The sequence below is a fragment of the Artemia franciscana genome, chromosome 14, assembly GCF_032884065.1.
Source record: "Artemia franciscana chromosome 14, ASM3288406v1, whole genome shotgun sequence".
NCBI classification, from domain to species: Eukaryota; Metazoa; Arthropoda; class Branchiopoda; order Anostraca; family Artemiidae; genus Artemia; species Artemia franciscana.
In genome coordinates, this window is record NC_088876.1 from 15104403 (window position 1) to 15131940 (window position 27538).

Here is a 27538-nt window from a genome sequence, read left to right on the forward strand (position 1 = left end):
ATTTTATTCCGTTTCTCCCGTCTGCTCTGCTCTGGGTCTCTCCGTGTTTTTGTATTTCATTCTTCCTTGTCTTTTAGTTTTTAGCGGTTTGTCAGTCTTTCATTTTATTGTCATTATTTCTGATAGACATTAAAATGGTGTTTGGTCGGAACCAATAGATGGTACAAGTGGTAATTTGCATTTGTTTATTTGTTTTTTTAGTTATTACATGGAAATCCATCTTGAAGGACTGAAATCATCAGAAAAAATAGTTTCAGCGAGCACTGCAGCCATTACGGAAATTTTATCCTGCCATATACTTTGACAGTAGCCTACTTAGCGGGAAAGCTCATAAAAAAATTATCCACCCAGGAAAACCTATAAATAGCCCCATTGATTTTGCTATTGAACTACCTTAGAGAGGAAGAGCCATTGGAATGTTTGACTCCCATAGCGAGTTTATCTTTTGACATAAACTGGGGAAATTTGCATTTTTTTTTTTTTTTTTTTTTTTTTTTTTAGTGCCAAGTGTCAGGCAGTTTGTCGTCTTTTCCTTGAAAACGCCATTCCTCAGTATGATTTCCCACCAGTAGAAATGAACAACCTGTTCTATCTATCATGATTCCATATAATAATACATTATTTTACTGAGAACACCCGTTACCTCTCAGATAAAACCTTTAACTCCCCTAGACAATCCTCACTTTGGGAACCTAGGATATTAAACAAAACACAAAACTTAAATACTAGATTTTACCATGCAGACACAGAATATGTGTGTAGAAGTGCAGAATAGAATCCCTAATTGAGTCTAGAGTTGGTTATGTGAATAACAGAAACAATAGAAATCCCTCCATATTATCAAAATTGAGAAGACGACAAGGAGAGTAAAGTTCATACAGGGATATCGGGAAAAGCTTCAATAACAGCTCTAGTAATTAGCCAACCTTGCGAATAACATGCAAAAATGAAAGAAATTAGATAACAAGATACATGCAGTTCAATTTTACAATAAAAGTTTTTGTACCAATCGAACATCGTAAGAAACTGAAAAGCAAAATTTCGGAATTATAATAGTTTTAAGATATTTTTCTCAGTCAATCCTTCTCTGGAAATATCAAAAGGAGGTGACTGAGATGATCATCTTCTGTTGTAGAATGCGGGTAGTTTTCACTATTTCTAGGCTAGAAAACAAACGATCATTGCTTGCTTTTGTCACAGGAAGTATGGCAGCAATACGGAGTACTTTAATTACATCTGAGTAAGCCACTGGCAATGCCTGAAGATTTTGGAAGTTTTCCGGCTTTTTCTCCTTATCGAGCAAGAAATGCTTGGGAATACCAGTTTGAGATTCAAGAAAAATGTCGATATCCAGCTCGCCCTAAAGAGAAGAGAAACACTTGAGCAACTCTGTGTCCATAAATTTGGTCGAGTTTGGATCCAAGGCTTCAAATGTGCTCAGCACTGGCAAGTTATTTGGGAACATTCGGTCAAATTCGGCTAGTAGACGGTCAAAAGCTGCAAAGTACTCTCGCTTCATTTCATCTTTTAAAGTTTTAGTCTGATTGCCAGATTCTATCAAGTTTTTTGCTTGCGCCATAAATTGTTTCAGATGCTTGGTGATCTTTTGAGTTCTTCCAGGTCGTCCTTTCTGACCAAAAGGGGAGGGTCTAGTCACGGATTCATTCACAGCAGGTACTTCGATTTCTAGTTCTGTAGCAAACTCTTTAGCCTTCTCGAAAAGCGATACGAATGAAGCGTCTGAACGCAGGCTGGTGAGTTTGCTTCTTGTGGTCTGAATCAAGGTGCACGATCAGGAAATTACCAAGTCGACGGCCTGGAGCTGTTGAGACAGCGAGGTAGTCGGTCGCATAATCGCTTCTGTGTAGTACAATTTAAAGATAACAAGGAACGATTCCATCTTCTTCTAGAGCCCAGCTGCCGCTGCCCTGCTTTGCCGTCGGCTCCTTCGCTTGCAGCAGACAGTACAGCTAAAATGCATTCATATCGGGGTCTAACCTTCGATATAGATCGATACCGGTAAAACTATTGTATGGCAGCTCTTCTTTCCAGCTCCCAAACTGGCCGTTCGGCAGCTTTCTGGGCCTCAACAAACAACTGATGCCGAGTGTTGCTGAGGGAAATGAATGTGTATAGAGTCTGGACCAGTGAAAAAAAAAACCAACAGGGCAGACAGATTCAACGCAGCTCACAATGACCGAATTTACCTTATGTGCATTGCAATGAACGTAGATTGCCTGTGGCGATTTTCTCTCAAACGCGCTTGAACATTGGAAAATGGTCCGCTCATTACAATTACTCCGTCGTAGCATCGTACGACACAGTAGTTTCTATCATGTCTAATTCTTATCACTGTGTCATAAATGAAATTTGCTAAATTTTCAGCATCCAGGCTCTTCATGTGACAGCTTCCGATCGGTCTTTATTTTACTTTTCCCTCGTCAAAGTACCTAGGAAGAATGGCGAGCTACTCTTTCTTCGACTTGTCCTTCGTTTAGTCGACCAGAAACCGATCATCGTTTCATCGACCAGAAACCGATTCGCCTGGAACCGATCACCGAAATAAGATTGTTCTGGTAGTCATGGGATGTGCAGTGACTTTACCGTCTCTGCAGTTTATTGAAGAGCGTAGGAGAGTACTTTGCGAGAAGATTTCACGTCTCGGACAAAATTTCTCTTGTTTGTCGAGGATTTTGTTTCGCTGTGCCCCCTAAAGGCAGTACGGAGTCGCCCCAATACAGCTGTTACTTTTAACAAGACTTCTCCAAGATTTCCTTGTTCTTGTCTCTCAATAAAATAAAAACTTTTAAGTTTCAACTTTGCTCTTTAAATTCACAGGAAAGCTTTACTTTTTGTTGTTAATTGGGTAAATCATGAATTAGACAAGTTTACCAAAAAACGGAGTAAAAAAAGAAAAACGAACGGAATGCGAATGAAGGCGCCAGAAAATCTTAGAGGAGTTTAACCTCCCCCCTCTGGAGCTGACCCTGCTCTAGCCTAGAACAGATATTTTCATTACTCATTAGTAAGAACAATTATCATTAGTCAGATAATTTCTTGTTCAAGTCGGAGAAAATCCATCGTTACTAGTTTAGACCACAAGCCAGCCAACTTAAGGAAATTTGTATCCCAATTTATTGATTTCTGTAACTAATTACTGCAACTAATCTGTTCAAGTTTTTTTTTTATCCATTAGTAACGAAGTTTCTCTTTCTCGCAGTCAGTAAATTCCAATAGACGACATTTTTATTGAAGAAGAAGATCAAAAGTCTTGATTAATCAGCCGAATACGGGTTAAAACTTTTTTTGTAGACTTATTTCATGAAAGATGTCAAATCAAAGAGCTTTTGCCCAAAAGCTGCCAAGGTAAGTTGAGCTTGGACAATTATTTGAACTTTAATTTTTTTGTATCTTAATATAGCTGCCTTTTCAAAGGACAGGTAATAACATAAAAGTATCATTTAGCACAACACACAAGGGTGAAATTCTAGTTTTGCTATCTTTTTTTTTTATCTCTGAAAGGATTTGGCTTGGAAAACGAAACTTTTTGTTGTGAAAACCAACTCAGAAGGAAACATATAGGCTAGGCTTAGCTTCAACATTCTCTAGGCTAGGCTAATGAACTTAGGGCAAGGTGAACACTGCAATTGATCTTTGTAATTCCAAATTTAGGCCAACTAATCAATTAACATACAAATGTACTCCCTGTTTACTTTCCCATGTAGCGTATAAGCTCTAATGGTCTATCAAAGGCAATTTCTTCATTAAGCTACATCAATGTAGTTCTATAGGAAATATACCCAGGAAATGCTATCTCAAAATTCTTATTATAAAATTTTCCAAATAAAATTTGGGGTATTGACATGGAAACATATTAATAAAACAGTTTCTACTTCATAATATGCAGATTAATTTTAGTTAGCAATTTGTACTTTAGGCAATTTCTTCATTTGGCTACAGCAATGTAGTCGAATGGGAAATAGGCCTATACTCAACAAATGATATCTAAAAATTCTTATTATGAGCCTAAAATTTGGGCTATTGACATAGAAACATGTTAATAAAACAAAGTCTACTTCATAGTATGCAGATAAATTTTAGTTAGACACTTGTACTTTACCCCTCCCCCCCCCCCCCTAATGTACCAGTATGTTCCCTTATTATTTATTTCCAATGCATTTTGCCATGCATTGCTGTTGTAAATAAATTGAATCAAGTGTGATGCAAAATAAAGGCACAGAATAACACAGGGGAAATTTATACAGATCCCATACATTAGAGTATCCCCTACTTTAGAGCTGAACTGAATGTACCCCCCCCCCTGAAAGAAACTATCTAGAACAAGGGGATTACAAAGACACATCTGAAATAATAGCTATAGATGAAAAGGTAATTATTTAGGCCTATCATAAAGATTCAGATGAAAAGTGCAACTATAGCACTATCAACATCACCTTGAATTTCAGTTGCTTTATCAATGCAATAATAGCCTTGTGTTTTTTTTATAATAACCTCAAGTGATATTTATTGACACTTTAGGGGGGCAAACACTGAGCCAAAAAACCCACAAACTGAGTATGGGTAGCTTAATTTATTAAAGAAAAAAAAAATGCTGGATTCAGCAACAGTATGATATATTGTCAACATGTGAACCATCAAGTTTAAAAAAATGAACAACATATTTCCACTCATTGGAACTTTTTGGTTATTCAGAACCAGATCCCAAATAATCAATGCTAAAATGGAATTTTACTGTTCTGCTCAATGTAAAAAAAGCTATTACTACTAGATGGATACCTGCTGGTAATCTAGATTTGGAGCCAGAATTGTTTGGATGTTTAGCTTTCTTTAACTTAGGGTCAGTATTTCTTATAGGTATACATGTATGGCAACATACTTGTATGCCTGTTGTACCTATACAAGGCAACACACCATTGACTATTGTTCAACAAACAACATACTATCATTCTACATATTGTTAATATACTGATCAGCTCATTAAAAACCAAGCTTCTTCAAGCAATTGACAATTATATAATAACACATATTTAACTGAGCAGTTTCATCAAACTGTTGATGAAAACATGCAGAAAAATAAAATGTTATATGATACTCTAATGCCATGTGGCAAGGAAGCTAGGGTGACTAAATATAAAGGCCAATTTGTACAGCTTAAATTAAACCAATTGGAAGCATTTGCAAATGGGAATTGATCTCCAAATTAGAAGGAGTAGACACATTTAAAAAATGACAACAAACAGTCATAGTCCCTATTTTGCTTGTCAATGTGAATACTGGATGTCATTAATTTGCCAAGCAAAAACCAGTATTGTGAATATATGTATATGAAATAGAGATATATTTATTAAACAAAACAAAAAATAATAAAAACAATATCAGTCTGAACAGCTACCCTGAGAAATAAAAAAACTTGTCCTAGGGGATCAAAAATTTTTAAAATTTAAATAATTTATAAAACAAGTAATACAAACCACAAATTATATTCTACATGTGAAAGATTTAGAGATTCTTGGGGGGTTCTTATGAGTATGAACTACAAAAAGTCAAAACCACTGGAATTTATCAAATTCTAAAGATATAAAAGAATTGAACTTGCAAGGGTAAGTAATAGTTGCTTGTTTGTTGACTAGGATACAACTCTGATTTTGATTCATGGATTGCTGCTGAAGATGCAAACTATGCCTAATGGTTTTTATGTGACATTCATGCCCAATGTCTAGGACCCCATCTATGATGATTTGAGTAAAATAAGCAAGTTTGGGACAAAATTCTTTCCTACCATAGAATTTAAAGGAATGCATGAAGTTGCTCTTGTTAATTGCATTCCCAAAAATACATTTGATAACCTAAGAAAGGATCATACATATGATATAAAAGTAAGATCCTTTGACTTCTCCAACAAGGGTTTGGTGGATAATTTTGACTCTGCTGATTAGCCTAGAACAGATATTTTCATTACTCATTAGTAAGAACAATTATCATTAGTCAGATAATTTCTTGTTCAAGTTGGAGAAAATCCATCGTTACTAGTTTAGACCACAAGCCAGCCAACTTAAGGGAATTTGTATCCCAATTTATTGATTTCTGTAACTAATTACTGCAACTAATCTGTTCAAGTTTTTTTTCATCCATTAGTAACGAAGTTTCTCTTTCTTGCAGTCAGTAAATTCCAATAGACGACATTTCTATTGAAGAAGAAGATCAAAAGTCTTGATTAATCAGCCAAATACGGGTTAAAACTTTTTTTGTAGACTTATTTCATGAAAGATGTCAAATCAAAGAGCTTTTGCCCAAAAGCTGCCAAGGTAAGTTGAGCTTGGACAATTATTTGAACTTTAATTTTTTTGTATCTTAATATAGCTGTCTTTTCAAAGGACAGGTAATAACATAAAAGTATCATTTAGCACAACACACAAGGGTGAAATTCTAGTTTTGCTATCTTTTTTTTTTTATCTCTGAAAGGATTTGGCTTGGAAAACGAAACTTTTTGTTGTGAAAACCAACTCAGAAGGAAACATATAGGCTAGGCTTAGCTTCAACATTCTCTAGGCTAGGCTAATGAACTTAGGGCAAGGTGAACACTGCAATTGATCTTTGTAATTCCAAATTTAGGCCAACTAATCAATTAACATACAAATGTACTCCCTGTTTACTTTCCCATGTAGCGTATAAGCTCTAATGGTCTATCAAAGGCAATTTCTTCATTAAGCTACATCAATGTAGTTCTATAGGAAATATACCCAGGAAATGCTATCTCAAAATTCTTATTATAAAATTTGGGGTATTGACATGGAAACATATTAATAAAACAGTTTCTACTTCATAATATGCAGGTTAATTTTAGTTAGCAATTTGTACTTTAGGCAATTTCTTCATTAGGCTACAGCAATGTAGTCGAATGGGAAATAGGCCTATACTCAACAAATGATATCTAAAAATTCTTATTATAAGCCTAAAATTTGGGCTATTGACATAGAAACATGTTAATAAAACAAAGTCTACTTCATAGTATGCAGATAAATTTTAGTTAGACACTTGTACTTTACCCCTCCCCCCCCTAATGTACCAGTATGTTCCCTTATTATTTATTTCCAATGCATTTTGCCATGCATTGCTCTTGTAAATAAATTGAATCAAGTGTGATGCAAAATAAAGGCACAGAATAACACAGGGGAAATTTATACAGATCCCATACATTAGAGTCTCCCCTACTTTAGAGCTGAACTTAATGTACCCCCCCCCCCTGAAAGAAACTATCTAGAACAAGGGGATTACAAAGACACATCTGAAATAATAGCTATAGATGAAAAGGTAATTATTTAGGCCTATCATAAAGATTCAGATGAAAAGTGCAACTATAGCACTATCAACATCACCTTGAATTTCAGTTGCTTTATCAATGCAATAATAGCCTTGTGTTTTTTTGATAATAACCTCAAGTGATATTTATTGACACTTTAGGGGGGCAAACACTGAGCCAAAAGAACCACAAACTGAGTATGGGTAGCTTAATTTATTAAAGAAAAAAATGCTGGATTCAGCAACAGTATGATATATTGTCAACATGTGAACCATCAAGTTTAAAAAAATGAACAACATATTTCCATTCATTGGAACTTTTTGGTTATTCAGAACCAGATCCCAAATAATCAATGCTAAAATGGAATTTTACTGTTCTGCTCAATGTAAAAAAAGCTATTACTACTAGATGGATACCTGCTGGTAATCTAGATTTGGAGCCAGAATTGTTTGGATGTTTAGCTTTCTTTAACTTAGGGTCAGTATTTCTTATAGGTATACATGTATGGCAACATACTTGTATGCCTGTTGTACCTATACAAGGCAACACACCATTGACTATTGTTCAACAAACAACATACTATCATTCTACATATTGTTAATATACTGATCAGCTCATTAAAAACCAAGCTTCTTCAAGCAATTGACAATTTTATAATAACAAATATTTAACTGAGCAGTTTCATCAAACTGTTGATGAAAACATGCAGAAAAATAAAATGTTATATGATAATCTAATGCCATGTGGCAAGGAAGCTAGGGTGACTAAATATAAAGGCCAATTTGTACAGCTTAAATTAAACCAATTGGAAGCATTTGCAAATGGGAATTGATCTCCAAATTAGAAGGAGTAGACACATTTAAAAAATGACAACAAACAGTCATAGTCCCTATTTTGCTTGTCAATGTGAATACTGGATGTCATTAATTTGCCAAGCAAAAACCAGTATTGTGAATATATGTATATGAAGTAGAGATATATTTATTAAACAAAACAAAAAATAATAAAAACAATATCAGTCTGAACAGCTACCCTGAGAAATAAAAAAACTTGTCCTAGGGGATCAAAAATTTTTAAAATTTAAATAATTTATAAAACAAGTAATACAAACCACAAATTATATTCTACATGTGAAAGATTTAGAGATTCTTGGGGGGTTCTTATGAGTATGAACTACAAAAAGTCAAAACCATTGGAATTTATCAAATTCTAAAGATATAAAAGAGTTGAACTTGCAAGGGTAAGTAATAGTTGCTTGTTTGTTGACTAGGATACAACTCTGATTTTGATTCATGGATTGCTGCTGAAGATGCAAACTATGCCTAATGGTTTTTATGTGACATTCATGCCCAATGTCTAGGACCCCATCTATGATGATTTGAGTAAAATAAGCAAGTTTGGGACAAAATTCTTTCCTACCATAGAATTTAAAGGAATGCATGAAGTTGCTCTTGTTAATTGCATTCCCAAAATACATTTGATATCCTAAGAAAGGATCATACATATGATATAAAAGTAAGATCCTTTGACTTCTCCAACAAGGGTTTGGTGGATAATTTTGACTCTGCTGATTACCTCTTTGCTACTTGACCCCATGAGGAACACAACAATATGTATGAGCTGTGTTGAGAAAAAAATACAAGTCAATGAAAGGGTGGTTTCAACATTTAACTATTCAAGAGAACAGAGGAGAATTTACAACACCAATCCATTTGAGAATAAAATAATTTTTCTCAATGAAGATTTACTTTTTTGATGACTATTACAGGGGTTGTTTGTCAATGTCCAGTTGCAGTCTTTGCTAAGTTGTTTTGCTCTTCTCTACCCCTTTCTAAAAAATATATTGCACTGGTTGCTGCAGATTTTATGTCCTCTACACTACATGATTGGGGCTCTGGGAAGGATTTTAAAGAAAGCGTTTCACAGAATCTCAGGTCCAGCACATGATCCCTTGGTGAGAGATTGACATCACAATGAAAAGGAAAAATTTTAATAAGGGCAAGAAAGATTTAATCACTCATCAATCTCAACTCAGGCCAGGAGTGTAAAACATCCACTTTTGTCAAAGAAGAAAAAGAGACCAAAAGTAAAAATTGTTAGATCAACACAGAATTTCCTGTTCCTAGAAATGGCACATCTACCACATAAAGAATCCCATCTTTCAGTTAACTCATCTCTAAATATTTTTATTGGAGAAAACATTGACTTGAGTGCAAAAAAATGGTTACTATGACCAATTTTATCCACAACAGCAGCTCTCTGAAAACATACCTTTTCAAATTTATTCCCTTAAAGATTATTTAATAGCTTTGGCTTCCATATTTATAGATTTACATGCAAATGTCAAAAAAATCCCACAATGAAAAACCGATTGCAGCCGAGGTGCTATCTTATAAAAATTGTGCCCTACACAATTTGTTCAGTTGGATCAGTCTCTAAATAAATGGAATGTTGGTGAGCACAAGCAACAATTTTTCAGTTTATGCAAGTTATATAAAATTCATGTTGATAACTACCTGTCAATTTGAGACTGATGGGTGACAAGCCATTTCTTGCCCGTTTTGAACCCTTTGTCATGATTTCAATCGCTTCCCATGGGATTGCGTGCTGGACCTAATATTTTGTGAAACAGTTTCTCTAAAATCCTTTCCAGACCCTAATTGTGTTGTGTAGCAGATAAAAAATCCCCATCAACCATTGCAATATGTTTTTTCTAGCAACAGGTAGAGCAGATAGAAAAAAATATAGCAATTCAATTACCAAGACCATAACTGGACATTGACAAACAATCCCTCTAATTGTAAATAAGAACCTTGCATAAATCCTCATTTAGGAAAACTTTTTCATTCTCATTGATTGGTAATATGAATTTTCCTCTGTTCTGTTGAATAGTTGAATATGAAACTACCCGTTTCTTATTCATGATTTTTGTTCTTAACTAAACTCAGCTCATGCATATTGTTATATTCTTTGTGAAGTCTAGTAGTAAAGGAGTAATCATCAGAGTTTAAATCTGCCATCAAACCTTTTTCAGAGAAGTCAAAGGGTCTTGCTTTTATATCATATGGACCATCCTTTCTCCTGTTTTTAAAAATACTACCAACAAGAGTAATTTCATACCTTCTCGCAAATTTGATTATTGGAAAGAGTTTTTTGAAAAATCCCTTGTTTTATTCAAATCATCATGGGACATTGTTAGAGACATTGGACATAAATGTCACATAAAAATTATTAGGTATTGTGAACATATTCAGCAGACATCCAAGAATCGAAATCAGAGTTGTATCCTATCCAACAAACAAGCAACTGTCTCTTACCCTTACAAGTTTGACAGTTTAATATCTTTTCCATTTGGTACAATCTAGCGGTTTTAACTTTTTGTAATTCATAATCATAAAAACCCCCAAAAATCTCCTTATCTTTCATATCACATAGATAATATGTTAAAGGTTTAGTTTCTAAGACTTTTGACTCTTTAATAAGTTCAGTAGACCACAAGTAATTCCCCTTTTCAAAAATATTAATTGTTCAATTGATCAAACTGTATCACCAAAGTTAAATTTTTTCTTCTTCACAACCTTTTCCTTGAAACATTGCTTTAAAAAAAATGTCAAGTGCATAGTTACGATGATGAACTTCAAGACGGCTATCATTGGAAAGAGATTATAAATAATTTTATAAATGATTATATTGATTATAAATCACCATGATTTAATCTAATGATTTAATCTCTCTTGAACAAAAGCATCAGTATTTTCCCATGTACAATACCTTCAGATTAAAAATTGAATTGTTCCTGCCAATTGTTCAGCTATTACTACGTTTAGTGGACTTTGACTATGATAAAGTTTTGTATTGTATTTCAATAAAACCTTTTAACCTTTTTAGATGTGGATTAGCACTACCTCAATCTGTTTGAATTTTTCTGTTAGAAACTCGTTTAAAGATAGATTCAAGGGTTCTAGCAACTTCACCAGCTCTCTTTGAATACAAACAAACAGCATATTCATAGTGACTAAAGACACTGATCACAAGCAAAATATACTTTATGGGTTATTAAGACGTTTTTGAATCTTGTCTAGAGTCAAGAGATCTGCTTGTAATATATGCTATAGATAAAAAAAAGCTTTAGTTTTTAGATAATTGTTACCACAAACTCTATGATTTTGATGAAGAGTGTAACTGGGTTTGTTCTGTAAACACTTTGATGCCAACTCCTTTTCAACTCCAGCGACTGAGGCAAGTGTGGTTGGGGAACTTAGACTTCCCAATTTGCCAGTATTTTCAGAAACTTGTTTCAAAACTTGAGCCATTTTGAACATTAATGTGGTGTGAAGCATTTTCTACCCTTTTGTATATTTTTCTGGTGGAAAAACACTTTGGTTTGATACTTTTTAAATCATCAATTGCAATTGGCAAGCAAACCAAAAATGATATATCTCATGATATTTTTCCAAATTCCCTTAATTGATTTAAAGTATGCTTATTCTCAATAAGGCTTTTTGGAAAGCTTGCTGGCTTTAACAATTTATGCAAACGATAATCAAATGACTCATGTCTTTTATAATTTGTAATGAAATCTGATAGCAAATCAATTAAATTGTAACTCCTACAGTGGATCAAAACTTCATTCCTATTACCATACATTTTTACATGCTCATATTTAACAAGATAGGTCAACAGCCTTTTACTTTGCTCACAATAGGATTGAGGCCTCAGGTCTACTACACTTAAAGAAACTTCAGATAAATCTTCATTTCGTTTTGGCGCTTTCAAAGTTTAAGAGCTTTCAGAATTTTGAGGTGGATCAATGACATTTACTTTGAGTGGTCTTTCACAATAGGGTTCATGCTTGTTCACACATCAAAGGGTATTTTGAAGCATTATTAGTTTTCCATCATCAGCTATTGTTTCATTGTTAATAAATATATCAAGATGATCTTCAGTGTTCTTTTGGTGAAAGAGCAAGTTCTGTTGGCGTCTATTTATAGGGTTTAGCCATCTAGAGAATAGTGTTAACAAGTTGTGCAATTATTGGCTATTATAATGAAAAGAAACTACCTTGAACAGCTTAATGGTTTGCACAAGCTGCTTTCCTGTAAAATCTTGGCTTTTCTTTTTGCAAGATAGGGTATGCTCAAGTGAACAACGTTACTTTTTCTGTTGCTTCACTACTTCTAACCTTTGCACATTGCATCCCGTCAAATTTAAACAAAGCTCAGATAGGAGATTAATGAATTCATTGTTAATGCCGTGTTTTGGTATAGCTTTCCTATGCCGTGGTTTTGAATTGTATAGGATGCAAAGCTAGTGTCTGTTTACATGTAGTTTCTTCACTGTCATGATGTTGACTAATGACCCCTCTTACAATTCACGGGCGGATGTACAGTTATTTCATTGGCACAAATATCTGTGACCACACGGGTGGGTTTTCTTGCAGATCCAGTAGAATGTAATCATATGGTTTATTATTAGCCTGATTGTATGCTGAGAGAAAATCTCTCGCTTAACCAGGATATATTTGCTTATTTAAAGCTATAAGATAACTTGAATCATGAACAACCCTATAGCTGATTTAGTAAGTACAATTCAATGCCAGCGTTCTCAATGAAAGTATTATAGGAAACATCGGCTATGGAAATTTTTGTGATGACAGCAGACCATGAGTAACTGTAACATCTCCTGAGACCATTGTTCAATGACTTCAGCTATTTCATCAATAATCAACTATGAGTTTGGTTCAATAACATTAAACATGTCAAGTCCCCATATGAGTTTTATGTCTGGTGTGATCGTCTTTATTTTATCATAGGGCTCTTGCCGTGCAATATAGCAATAATAGACGTTTTTTGGGTTTTCTGAAAAATTACGATTTTGAATTATTTTCGTTAAAAGTTTTGTATTGCCAGACATTGAAGGTCTGCAAAGAAATGATCTGAATGGAGTTATAAATTGATACATATTACTCGTTTTGCTGTCAAAATACAACTAACTGTACCTAACCTCAATTCGTTGAATAAATGTTCAAAAAGTAGTATATATGGTTTCTTTATATATAAATAAAAGCATTACATATTTACTAAACATAAGTCAATAACATGAAAAAGCACTTGGAAAAACAAACTAAAATAGACACTTGGACTTTCTACATAGGTCACTAAAAACGCTTTGACATGTCACCAGGTTGGGTGGCTGGTTGAAAAGTGTTTTGCCTGTGGTGAGCTGGGGTGGTTTGCAATATTTAAAGCAAAAGTATAATATAAAGCCATTTTTTAAAACAATGATTCCGCCTTGCGCAATAAGATAAATAAATAAAAATAAATAACAACATGTAAAAATACAGTGATGAGCTGGAGACTGTCAGGGATAGAAATTGAGAAGAAACCGTAGTGATAGAAAAAAAATAAACCCTTCTCCCACCATCTATTGAGCTTTCTCCTGACCAAGACTCCGCCGGTACTCTACTCATACGTCTTGATCCGAAGTAAGGTAATGACCGTGTGGTAGCACTCTTACACCGTTCACACACACAAAGACTTTATCTGATATGGCCAAAATGGCATTTTTCTCTACTCAAAGTGTATATTTTTAAAACTCGGAAGACCAAATGGCCATGACACTCGCTTTTGGAGCTAAATTATTCTCTACACGGTTCCTATAAACAATTATATCCATATAGCTATGAACACTTATGTCAAAATTTACCCCATTGAAGACTTTTTTGATGTTTTCATAGTGCATTTGCACACAGTTCACCTTTGGACCTGCAAATACACCGTTGGGGTATCAAGTCGCCTCCCGTCTCTGCTTTTAAAAACAATAAGTTTTTTGGGGCCTGGAGCCTCACTAGCTCAAGGGAAATTGACTCATCCCAGTTGGTGCAGTCCATTCTAGAGCTAATATGCTTACCATTTTCCAAATCGTCTAATAAATATTTAGTTTTAATTTTTAACAATTATGAATCTGTATCCTCATATTTAGCTCAAACTTATGGACTGTATGGTTGAAGCATTGATGCCCCGGATCAATAAATGCGTTGTACACCTTTACAAGCCATCAAATCTGCATTATATGTTATCAACTTATTCTTTCTACCTCTTAAAACCAATTCCTTTTTAAACTTTGTAACATTAACTTTCTATAACTGTTGAACCGCTCCCTTTTTCATAATGACTTTCCATCCTATCAAAAATAATTTCCACCCAATCCGAAATAAAGGCCCTCAAAATTGTGGAAGTTTGGGTGAAGCGTTTACATCTCCGTTTACAGATAATATGAGTACGCCTCACCCGTCTTTTCAGTAAAAAAGTTTGTTTTTCAGTGACGGATGCTGTAGTACTGTCCCTGCCCCCGCCTCCCGAATTTTTTGTCCAAGAAATGCCTGAATCTTGCTGAAATAGGAGCATGTTCTGTCTGCCATATCCGTATGAATACTACCACATGTAAGGGCGTTGAAGTGGTCTCCAAACTAAGCCCCAAAAACCTAAATATTGTGCAAAGTGGTATTAGCGAAATAGAATTCAAGTAAAATGGGGCCAACTGGCACAACTTTGTCCTGGCTCCCCTGTCTCAGGGTTTAGCACTTGATCATTTAGTACCCTCTCGACCTCGCTAGATGGTGCTTGATTCAACATTGTCTAATACATCTGGATTGAGGCTTGGGGGAAAGCATACTAACAGGGCCCACCCCTACTATAATCCACCTCACTTTCACTTTCAACTGGGGCCGTACATTATTTTTCACGAAATTGGACTTGCGGGGACAATACTTTTTCGATATACGCCCCTGGTGTAGGTGGTAATACCGTTATGTGAAGTTAGAAAATATTAAGAGCTTATCAGCTCATTGAAACACTTTTGATTTCATCCTGAGAAAGAATTCATATTAGGATTAAAGAGAATATGTTGTACTTAAGAGTGAGTATTCAGGGCTAGAAGGACCACACTACCACCTATAGGCGTAATGACCAGAAATCACATCATACATTGAACCCCAAGGTGACCTGTCGGATGAATTGAGACTGTACTACCAACTAGAGGTTTAATGAGCAGAAATTATTCCACACACGGACTTCCAAAGTGACTTTTGGTCAAATAGACCTCATACTACGAGCTGTAAGTTTAATATGGGAATCAATCCCTTAAATGTGGGTTGAATGTGCCCTCTTTATGTTTCAAATATTATAATTTTCTAAGGAGTCTTAGAAATTCAAGGAAGGATTTGTGCTTATAGTATCCATTGTTGCTGATCCGAAGAAAATCGTCAACACATTATTAATCCGCAGTGAGGCATCATTTTCAGGAGCCTATGGCAGGATAATTCTAGCTTTTATCCCATGAAAATCTGCCAGTAGATTACTAATCAATAGATCTAAATCATCGTTCTCGTGGGCCTGGAAAAAGAATAAAAATTATGATTCCCTTGAAGTATTTATTATTTAAAGCTGTGAAAAGAGTATTATGCTGTAAAAGTATATTTAACTAAGGGCCAGTGGCTCCTCAAACCCTTCAGAACTACTGGGCCAGGGATCTCAACTACCCCTTTATTAACCTGAAAAGAATGTGTTGTTTTAGGATTGGCAAGAGCAGCATCTGTCAGGACATTTTAGCAACCCGAAAAGAGTGGGTATTTTCATTGTGATGAAAAAACCTATTGGGTAATGCCTCAAATTCCCCTCCTGGATAAGGTTTTTTTTTAGCAGTAAAAAAGCTAATTTTTCAACAATAAAAAGCATTATTTTCAGAAGTAGGAAGATCCTAGTAATTTTCTCTTTATTAACCGGAAAAGGATGTCTCATTTTTAGACATTTTTCTCTTAGGACGCTGCCGGATTCCTCTCTCCCCTTCCACAAAAAAAACTATCGAAAAGACTTCTATTGTAAAAGGAAAGGGTTTTATTGCTTTATAAAGATGTGAAACAGTATCAATTTTCTAATACCCCGAGAAGCTTGTCTCGCAAATTTTTGCGAAAAAGCCCCTCAAAGCGTTTACTAGGCTATTAAAATGGAAAATTTTTCGCACAGGGCAATACTTTTAAACCCTTCTCTGAGGCAACCAACAAGGACTTTCTTGATTTTCTTTTACTCTGACAAATGTATTACTTTTTCAGTCTTTTCCCTTACGTAAAACGTTAAATTTTTACCGCTAAAACATAATAAAGACTCAAGCTTTTCAAGAAATATCGTGGGTCGAAATTTCAATATGACTCTATATAAATGCGATTTTACTTACTTGAAGGCTGATATTATAAATTTTCATTTGTGCGGTAGAATTGGAGACTGTAGATTCCGTATCTTTTTTTGCAGGGGGGCTGAAGGCCTGACATCATAACTTTACAGGAGGAGGGCGGGTCTTGAAGGCCCCGCACCATGACCTTGATGGGTAGATGTGGTTGGATTCTCGCTTTGCGTGGAGGGATCGCTCTCGTCTTCGCCTTTTCTTGGGGAGGAGACTCTTGCTCTGAATTTTCTATTAAAAGAAATAAAATCTTAGTTTTCCATGAATGAAAAAACGCCTCTTATTGAATCAATTATGGAAACTAGATTATATAAAAAGGACATATATGGTTCAAGTACATCTTATTTTTTTCTTAGCTTTCAGAAATAAAGCCATTGTCCCCTACCCATCTTAACGGGGAGCACACACGTTGGAAAAATACCATACTGACACGGAACTACGGAAGGGTGCAAACATTACTAAATGATGCACAACTCCTTTTCTCTAATAGGAATTCAAACTTTATAAGGGATTTAACGAGGGGGGATCTTCAACCTTAGTTTTATGGGTACGATAAAATGAGATATTTAACAGAAACATTTGAAACAACAAATATCGCAGATCATAAATATTTTCATCTGCGTTTCTATTTTTTCTATAATATAGGAAATGAAAGAAATATCCTTCAAACGTATTTTGTTTTTGCTCTTCCAGTAGGTCACACGTAATTGCTCATTTCCTCAAGCATATCATCAAAATTTTTGTAATAAAAAATATTTTTTTTTCAAATAACATGAAACTAATTTCAACATGACCCCACTTAAATTTAAGTCACTCCTATTGCCCCCACCCCCTTGTATATCGATGTTAGAAACCGTAGTTTTCACCGCCTGAAAGGATTAAAGAAACTTTCTCAAAGAAAAGTAATGAATTCAACTAACCAAAAATAGAATCAAATAGTGTAGCTAAGTGAAGGTGAGTTCTGTAGTGAAGACGGCATTAAATTGAATATTTTTGACAGAAAACTTGTAATTAACAAGTATCTCTGATCGTAGGTATTTTTATTCCGGGTCTAAGTTTGCTTTTATTCTCTATAATAAGAATAGTATTGGAAAATGTACCCTCTGTTTTTAGATTAACCATAATTTACCAACATGATCAAAATGTAGGTCACCGTTCTCAAAATTTTAGATTATGTTTAATCATAATTCGTCAAATTGAAAAAATTCCTAAATTTTGTGAGACGCTTATTATACGAGAGTATTTAAATTTACCAGCCGGTATGAATGAATCCTTTCACGCAATTATTGCATGACCAGCTGTTCGCTTTAAGCCCAAAATCTGAAGGATTTTAACTGGTGTTTAACCCATGCAGGTCCTTAAATAACTTTAACTTGTCTGCTTGAGTGTGTTCGAAAGTGATTTTTTAAGGGACATGAATTTAGTGATAAAATTAGGTTATTGTACCTCCAATAAAACTTTATGAGGGGTGGGAAAGTTGTACTTCTTTATCTATGTAGGGAGTTATGTCAGCTCAAATTTGGGTATGCCCATCTTGTTTATTTTTGCTGGGGGAGGGGGGTATATAGAAAGAGACTCACCAGCATTTAAGCAGAAATTCAATATTTCTTCAAATTTCCAGTAGTATCCATTCTAGAAAATCTTGATTTGACAGTTTCAAAATGTTATGTAAGACTGATTAAGAAGTTCGTTCTAGTACCCGTTTCCCCTCCCCCCCCCATAGTGTAATGGTTCGCATTATGTTTATCAACAAGCCTTTGTTCCATGAAAATTGCCTCAGCTTAGTCCCGCATTCTCAGCCAACAAGTCAACGAGCCTTTGTTCCCTGAAAATCAATAGATGTATAGTCTTCTTAACGATTCTGGTCATACAAAATGGTGGTGAAAATCCCTTGTTTGCTGACATGAAAACGGGTCGGTCCTCGTGGGCTTTTTTAAAACACTATTCGGAATCAACAAAACTATTACATACAATTAAAGAAATCCTGATTTAGCAGAGCCATGAAGGTTTTTTAAAACAGTCTCTATTACATAACACCCAAACCCTGTGATGTAAAATCCACAGAAATCCTGAAGTAAGCAAGCCTCAAAGAATCTTTTTTAAGAATCAAAGAAACTTTTATGTAACAAGATCCTGAAGTAAGCAAGCCTCAAAGAATCAAATAATCTTTTTTCCAGAATCAAAGAAACTATTATGCAACAAGTAAACCCTATGACGTAACGTATAGGTGTTCTATGCCGTTACAGGCGCGCCATAGTATTGTTTAAGACCCAGGTGTGAGTAATACCATTTTGAGGGGCTAGTAGCTTCAGGCTTACCCCCTAGGCGTCTTCCCGAAAGCAGTTAGGGAAAACTACTGATATTATGAAGTAGGAACTTCATTGTTTTAGTGTATTCTTTTAGTTTTACATGTATCCTGGGGCTGTATCGGCGAACATCTGGTGGGAGTTGAATAATCAGAGTAATGAATATTACTATAGACGGCACAATAGTGCTGCCTAAATAAAGAGCAAAGTGAGCTCTATACATTATTCATTAGTTGTTTCATTTTCCAGGGATGATTACATCAGAACATTGTTGTAAAACCTTAGGAGTGCTCATAGAAGTGCTTAAAACTCCCCCCCCCCTGCAGAGGCACGAGGAAATAGCATAAGGGGTCACTAATCAATTAGTAGGAAAAAACCAGTGAATCTACTCCTAAAAGTATGTGAATATTTTGGGGGCTTTATATTTATTCATCAGGAAAGTCAGCCCTTAGTGGAGCAATACACTTTTATTGCTTTTAAAAGTAAGTATTTATGTCTGTTTTAAAATAATTTTCTGAACTCTTGGTACCCATGTTCGACTGGCAAATCAGAATGAACAAGGGATCCTTTTAAAAATCCCTTTAAGCAACATATTTTGTGCATTGCTTACGCCCTAGTGAAGCAATACACTTCTATTTCTTATATAATTTAGTATTAATGATTGTTTAAAAGTAATTTTCTGAGTTCTTGGTACTCATGTGCTAATAGCAAATAATAATGAACAAGGGATCATTTTAAGGATCCTTTTAAGGGTTCAAAATAAAACTTATATAGGAAGTGATTAGTATAATTGGAAAGAACATAAATATACACATTGACCACTGCGTTCACATTCTACCCAGCTATTTAATTGAACAACTCCAAATTCATACTGGGACCATGAAGCTAAGAGGGCATGGGAAACTTTTTCATCGTAGTGACCATTGGGCCTGTATTTGGAAAGAGTGTCCATTATGGAGTTGAATATGAATACCATTTTTTATTTATTTTGTTTACTTTGGAAGAGTCACCACGCAACACTGATACTGTCACAGTTTTTAATTATTTGGGTAAATTTTTGATGATGTTACTTTTGGTAGGTCTTAGGAATTTGTGAAATAGGACCAAGGTGAAAGAAACTTTAAAGAGTGGATTCAGAGTAAAAAAAAAACATTAAAAAACAAAACAAAAACGCAGTTTGATTAGTAGGCTACAGTTTGATTAACCTCAAAGGTAATAGTCCAGCTCGGGTCCTCCTCTCAAATAATCACTCTAATACCAAAATACTTGTAATTTGGACATGAGTTGTCTTTTCTTAGTTAGCTGAAGTTTCAACATAGACGTATTTTGTTTTTACCTTTAGTGTCTTAAGCGAGTGCAAATCATAGTGTCATATTCCAAGCAGAAACTCAAAGGGACACCTGTTGTCCTTTTCATGTTTGTAATTCTACTCCTTTTAGATCTTCAGTCTCTCTTCGGTAGAATTTCTCTGATTGGGGGGGGGGGGGGGGCTATGCATTGATATTTTTTCCAAAATGGAAAAAAATTGAGTCTCCTGAGCTCTCCGTGGGGATGCTAATGTCCCTATTATAATTAGTGTCATGTTGCAGGTCAAGGCGTTCTGGAAAATTTACTGGAAAATAATGTGACGCAACTTTAAAATACGATGATGAAAGTAAGAAAAAAATTGGAAAAATGATTAATTTGTGTGTATGAATTGTTTGATAATAATTTCTCATTTATTATATTTTTTAGGCAAAATCCAACTGAAATACGAAGGCTTTTGTCACCGCAGACTTCCCAAGAGACTGGAAGAAATATTTCTGGAAGTATCAGTTGTAACAGCAGCTTAAGAAGCTCGCTTGCTTCAACCCTAGTGACTAGTAATCGTTCATCTCTTGCTTCTGTAAGTAAATATGGTGCAGAGCTTGATTTGCCATGGTCTTGACTGGTGGACAGTGTATATGTTGCCGAGAATGTTCGAAATTTGTTTAATGCCGACATTCACCGGTGAATGTTCGAAATTCCTTTTTCTCTACTTGGGTTCAATTATCTTAGCGAGTCAGCTTTTTTAGTCTTATGAGTGCTATGATGGTAAAAGTTAAAGTTTGGTTAGATTATGTTAGGTTAGGTTAAATTTTGTTATAAATATCAGAAATGGGTTAGCATAAGCCAACCTAACCTCACTTGACCAAAATTGATCTAACCGAACCTAACGTATCATCATAAAACCTTGCATTAAATTGAAGAACTTGGCTGACAACACTGACTAAATCCAAGGAGAAAAAAAAATGTATTTCGAACATTCACCGGTGGATGTCGACATTCATCAATTTGCAGATATTCACGGTAACATATCCAAATTTTTAGGCTTCAAGACCTAGAACCAAACATAGCGAATTGAAACCCAGAACTAAGATAAAAGGTTTTTTGTCGAAGTTTAGACAAATATTAGGAATGTTTGTTTAACCTTTGCCTACCCGTCTATCTTTAAAAATATGATTCTAAAAACACGATTTTGTGGTTGGGCTCATGAAATCTCAGTGGCCCTTGGAGGATGATTAGTTAAAGATAGATGCTTCAAAATACCTTCCCAAGTATTTTTAGGCTCTTTAAACATTTATGGTAGCTTCATTCGCCTAACTCAACTACTTTTCAAGATTGCAAAAACCCCTCATCTAGAGTTTTACCCTATTTTATTCGGTCTTAACAATCTTATTGTATGAGGAAAATAGAACTATATCAAATTTAATAATTCAAATAATATATAAAATGTAATAATTTAAAGTACAATCTATAAGAATCTTAATGGAGCAAGGTTAGGGGTCCAAGAATCATGGGGACACCTTTTTATAAAATTAGCATCAAAAGCAAAGCCCAAATCAAAAGGGATAACAAGAACACACAATTCGGAAGCAAAAGAAGTAGGGAGAGTGTCTGCTATTGTAAGCAATTACCTTTTAGTTTGGTTGTTATGCTTTTTAATGAAGCATTCTCCATATTGAGTTGAGATTAACCCCCTTGAAAGAAAGTGCTACAATATCAACAGCTGCAATAAATTAGTTGATTTTAGTGCTTATTTTTTAAATGAAGTTTATTCAGTGTGCAAGGGTAATACTGTCTATAAGGGTAACACTGTATATAATTTTCAAGTTTCGCATGCATCTTTAATGGTCAAGCGTAATTGAATGCTAATTGTCATACCTTCGCACTTGGAGGGAATTTTACGGGCATGATTTGTTTGAAGGTCCCCATGTGAGGAAATACGGACCTATAAACACTCTCATGTATGTTAGCCCTTATTGCTCCAATGAGCATATATTTGCTGCGCCTTTACTTCTAAGATCTGTGGTATGTGCGGCCATCACCTATAATTATAAGCCGCATTTTTTTTTTTCAGTAACTTATAAGTAATGTTGTCTTTTATCCTATAAACTATAAATCTATTAACTTTTGTCCTGATTTGTAGATTTTTTCGTAAAGTCAAACTTGTTTTGAAGGTTCAAAAATGAAAAGAAAAAAGGATACGGCAGTAGACTTCTTAAAGCCTGAACTGATGGTTCTGATCCCCACCTCAAAGCCCGAACTGGTGGTTCTGATTCCCACCCCAAGGTCCTTTAGCCAGGAAGTGCAATGGGGGGATGGGGGCCAGCCATCCTGTGTTTTAGCATAACTTTCCTGTTTACCTTTCCCAGATTTCTCCAGGTACCCATTTAGAGCTGGTTCGGCTCTTACTGAGCTTACAGAGTCTCGCTACTGACCTAAGTCCCAAACCGTATAACTGGCGACACCAGGAATTGAACCCTGGCCCTTCGGACAAAGGATCCCAAATTCAGTACGCGAAATCTTACCCATAAAATTAAGAAAACATTGATGTAGATCACTTTGTTGGTGGTTTTAGACTCTCACCTTCTTGAAACAATATTCAATCTATTCAATATTCATATTGAAAATATATTTTCTGTTTTCCTGCCTCTTTTTATGTATATATACTACATATTTTTTCTTTCTTTTAGATCTCCTCTGCTGAAACGACACTTACTTTTGAACCTATCGATTATGAAGACTTTGTTCAACAGCATGAGATGAATTTCAATCAGGACTGTTGTAGAAAGTTGTTGCAATTCCCTGAAGATGATATAGAAGTATTGATTGTAAAAAAGCCAAGAAGAACTGTCAGTCCACTTGTACCAGAAGAACCAAGGTGACCTATCTAATTCTGGTAGTTGATTTAGTGTCTCACGTCTGATCATTTAGAAACGCTCAAGCTTTTGTATATAAGTATCTGCCTTAGAAATGCCTTATCACCAAGAAAAGTTGTTTATTTATGGTCCGACTCGTCGAAAGTACAAGATAATAACCACTTGTGAACCTTATATGTACACAAAAAGGAGGCTAAATTGAATTTGGCAACACTACATCAAAACATGTTTTATGAATAGTATTCTTCCCTTTGTTTGTGTGTACATAAGATTTAAATTTTGAATAGAAGTGTGGTGTATTATTGGGAATGTTGGTGCATCAACCGACTGACAAATTGTTTTTCTTACCAAATCGTGGGAAAAACAGGAACAACTATGTTTATGACTCCATCAGTTTATGGCTTAAATAGTTGGTAGCAAATTAGCTTAAAATAGTATGGGAATCTGCTTGATTTATGACTATCCCATTTAGAACTAAATCTCCGTAGATGAATACGCTACAAAATTGTAATATTTTTAGTTCCCAAAGACACAGAACTAATGCCTCCGGCGTATGGCTCTCATGCAACTTGGATTTCAGTTGGTGTTTTTGAGAACAATGCAGTAATGCTAGAATACAAAATCAACTGGATTTACAATTCCCTAGGGGAGCCTTGTCGGCTTCCCCAACAGAAAAGTTGAAGAATGACTGCTTTGGTCAGGCATCCAAGGACGACTTCTATATATGAAATCTCTTTGACGCTTGACTTGTAACCGCAGACAATATGAGCCTTTTCTTGATGTCATAACAGGTTCGATACACCTATTTAGGTCGTTTTTGTTTGCCAGTCATGGCTGTTCCCTGTCTTCCAACTGTAGATTTAACTGTCTATTTTTGCTCATCTTCACTTCAGAAAGTTTTTTTTCAAGCCTTTTGCTTTAGCAGTTTGGATTTATGCATTATCTCATATAATTTCTTAAGACGCTACAGATAACAAATGCGTCCTAAATAACCTTAAACTAGAATTAGCGCCATTGTAAAAGTACGTTATTTACTATTGGACCTTCAAATTATGCCTTGACTTCTCTTTTGTCATTATGAAAAACATAACACGTTTGTTTTTTTTTCGCCTGAGGCTGATGAAGTATCAGATTCTTGGCTAATGTCCTTGTAAACTCTAAATATCTTTATTTATAGCTATTTCATCGCTTGGAGCTTTTATAAAATGTCGAACGTTGACTTTTACCCCCGGCTTCTCTTTTGTCATTATGAAATACATATCGCCGAAACTTTGTTTTTCTGACAAAGGCATGATGAGTATTTATGACCTTATCAATGTCAAAATCCCTAACCCGATCATCCTAACTATCATTTTAATTTTGGCGTGTTTTGATTCTATCTTCTAATTCCATTTTTCTTTCTTCTTCATTTTGGATTTTCGTTACTTCATACAGTTTGTCAATGCCCCTTTCTTTAGCTGCCCCTATTGGTCTAGTTTTACATTATGGTCAAGGTTGTAGATTTCTTAATTGCTTAGGTGGTGGGACAAAAACTTTTGTTTTCAACGAAATATTATCTATAACATTTAAAAATTTAGTTTTTTCTGTCTTGTCTCATTTGATAGTTCAGGTTGTTGGTATTCACCCATTGTCAATCTAATTTGTTCGGGGTGTTCTCTTGGTCTCATCACGTTTTGTAGTTCAGGTAGTTTCAAGGAATCATCATTTGTATTCTTATAGCTGTCATTTTCAATTTTGGCACGTTTTGATTCTTGCTGTAGCTTATCTTCTAATCCCATTTTTATTTCTTCTTCATTTTGGATTTTCATTACTTCAGACAGTTGGCCTAACCTAACCTAGAGGCCAAGGCCCTCTGCTTTAGCTGCTCTTATAAGTTTAGTCTTCCATGATGGCCCAGGTTGCAGATCTGTTAATTGTTTAGGTGGTGGGACAAAAACTTCTTTTCTTTCAACGAATTATCGTTTATAACACTTTCAAACTTTCGGTTTTTGGGTCTTGTTGCATTTGATAGTCCGGGCTGTTTATTTTCACCCATTGTGAATTTAATGACAATGCCTTTTACTTTAGCTCTCCTTATGTGTCTAGTCTTACTTGATGGTCCAGGTTGTAGATTTTTTTATTGTTCAGGTGGTCGGACAAAAACGTCTTTTTCTTCCATCGATTTATCGTTTATAGCACTTGTTAATTTTCTTTTTTTTTTTGGTCCACCTCTAGATAAGTTTTTCTTACTGTTGTGTCTATATTGTTATATTTGATTATCGAAGCAAGTTCGATTTCTACTACCGATTGTTTATTAAGCTTAAAACTTTTGATTTTCTTTTTTAAGGTTTTTCAATTGTTTTAATCAATATGAAAAGACATTATATTGCGGAATAGAAATCGGACTTGCGGTAATAATCAAGTATCTTTGAATAATTTTGCAATTACCAGTTTTTTGCTCATTCTGCAATTTAACGTCTTCTCACACTTCAGATATTTGATTATTGAAGCTAATTTTTCCAAAATTAAAGCTCTTAACTAATTTCCTCAGACTTTTGACCTATCTAGATGGTTTTTTCAGCGAGAATATATCGAGATAGCGATTTTCCCGAAAAAATATGGAGCGGTTTTCGAGAAAAAATAAACAAAATTATTAATCGTTTATGAAAAATAGTATACATATATATATATATATATATATATATATATATATATATATATATATATATATATATATATATATATATATATATATGTATATATATATATATATATATATATATATATATATATATATATATATATATATATATATATATATATATATATATATATATATATATATATATGATTCAAGGTGCAGACTAATTCTTGCAGAACTTAAATATATTACTGTCATGACATCCCCAAATGGTGATAGGGGTGGGGGGATGATGGCCCCTGCAATATCCTTTTTTCACCATATTTTTGGATTATATAATAGATTTGAATACTGGAATTAAGTTTTTGGTCAAGAATCATTGTGATAATTCTAGGCCCTAATGGCCCAAACTCTCATGACATGTAAAGCTCTTGCCATAATTTGCCTTTTTTCTGTTTTAAATTTGATACCCTTATGACTGCTTGAAGATTTTCGCCAAAGCCTTTTGCTTAGTAATGCTTTCACTGAAAACGTTAATTCCTGACCACGGGGGATTCAATTTCAGTCCATGTGGTTTGATCCGGATGTCATTACAGCCTCCAAACCTGATAGGATCATAATTTCGTCTTCCTGTTTTCTCAATCCCTTTGGTTTCTTCTTTGTGTCTTCATTGGTTTAACTGCTATAACCGAGCGCGAATATGAATCTGATATTACCAGAGCAGTATTAAATCTTGGAGATTTATTTTTGTTTCTGCTTTTGTAAAAAGAATTAGCTGATGTATTTTCTATTACAGAGAACTTTTAAGTCAACGAATACATGAAGCTGTTGAGCAGTATAATTCTGATTGGGTAGTACTTCAAAGACAATATCAGCAGTACTCAAGCAGCTGTTGGACTCGAGATAGGACGGCTGCTAGAGTCGCTATCGCCAAGGAAACACCAAAGCAAGAGTTTGAAATTGATGTAGATGACGAAATAGACAACACTCAGAATGGGAGAGAAATTGCCAAGGTTTTTTTAGTACTATGATGCTATAAGAAAAAAAGAATATATATATATATATATATACTTTCGTGTCATTACAGTACATGCATACTTTCATGTAATTTATAGTACACAGCTGTTTTTTGCACCTATATGTTCGGCCACTCCACTTCCAAATGGGAAATTAAGTCAAATTCAAAAGCGTAACCGATATAAGTTTGGCTTTGACAAAAGGGTTTAATCCTTGCTAGATTACTTTCTCATGCAAATTTTGAGTTATCCTAGATTTCTCCTCATTCAGATATTTCATATTTAGTTTTGTTATTCCAAGTTCTGAACGTTATATTTATATTCTAGCTCAGACCTGGATATTCACCGAAAGAATCACGATATCTGAAATGTAAATAAGCATTATTCAAACTTGTATTAGAAAGAATATCCCCCTGGGAAGAGAAGGAAGGAAACAAGAATGAAAAATTATTTTTTGGCCAATATTTTCATTGTTTTTAGGAAGGCACATTAGACGAATGTCAAGGTGTCTCCCTCTCTCCTCTTTGTAGAAATGGTCTCTGTGTGTGTATGTGCGTATTTGTGTCTGTGTTTTTCGGACATTAGTCTCATAAAGAAAATAAAACAGCATGAGCATTAAACTATATTGTTGCTCTTGAAAACAGGGTTTGTTTGATTTTTTCTTCTTGAAGTTCGTTTTTAAATTCCTAAGAATCCTCTAGAGGATTTTTATTCAATCAATCAATTTATTAATACTAAAGAAAACTATTACAAAAGTAAATCAGTTAATAGGCCCAAGAAGCTATGCTTGTAATGGGCCACAGAGAACAAAAATAAAACACTTATAATATATATATATATATATATATATATATATA

General features: G+C 34.7%; 1 protein-coding gene across 2 annotated transcripts in view; it reads left to right on the forward strand.

The window, feature by feature from the left end:
* Positions 1 to 3246: 3246 nt before the first annotated feature.
* Positions 3247 to 27538, forward strand: part of LOC136035374 (dedicator of cytokinesis protein 7-like) — a 189909-nt gene continuing 165617 nt past the window's right edge. The window contains exons 1-5 of one of the 2 annotated variants that reach the window (XM_065717138.1): positions 3247 to 3366; positions 6181 to 6326; positions 20599 to 20749; positions 22860 to 23047; positions 26462 to 26678. In XM_065717138.1, the coding sequence (XP_065573210.1) occupies positions 6289 to 6326; positions 20599 to 20749; positions 22860 to 23047; positions 26462 to 26678 (594 nt within the window). In that variant the 5' untranslated portion in view covers positions 3247 to 3366; positions 6181 to 6288. The remainder of the gene's footprint in view (positions 3367 to 6180; positions 6327 to 20598; positions 20750 to 22859; positions 23048 to 26461; positions 26679 to 27538) is intronic. The other variant, XM_065717139.1, reaches the window with a different exon arrangement.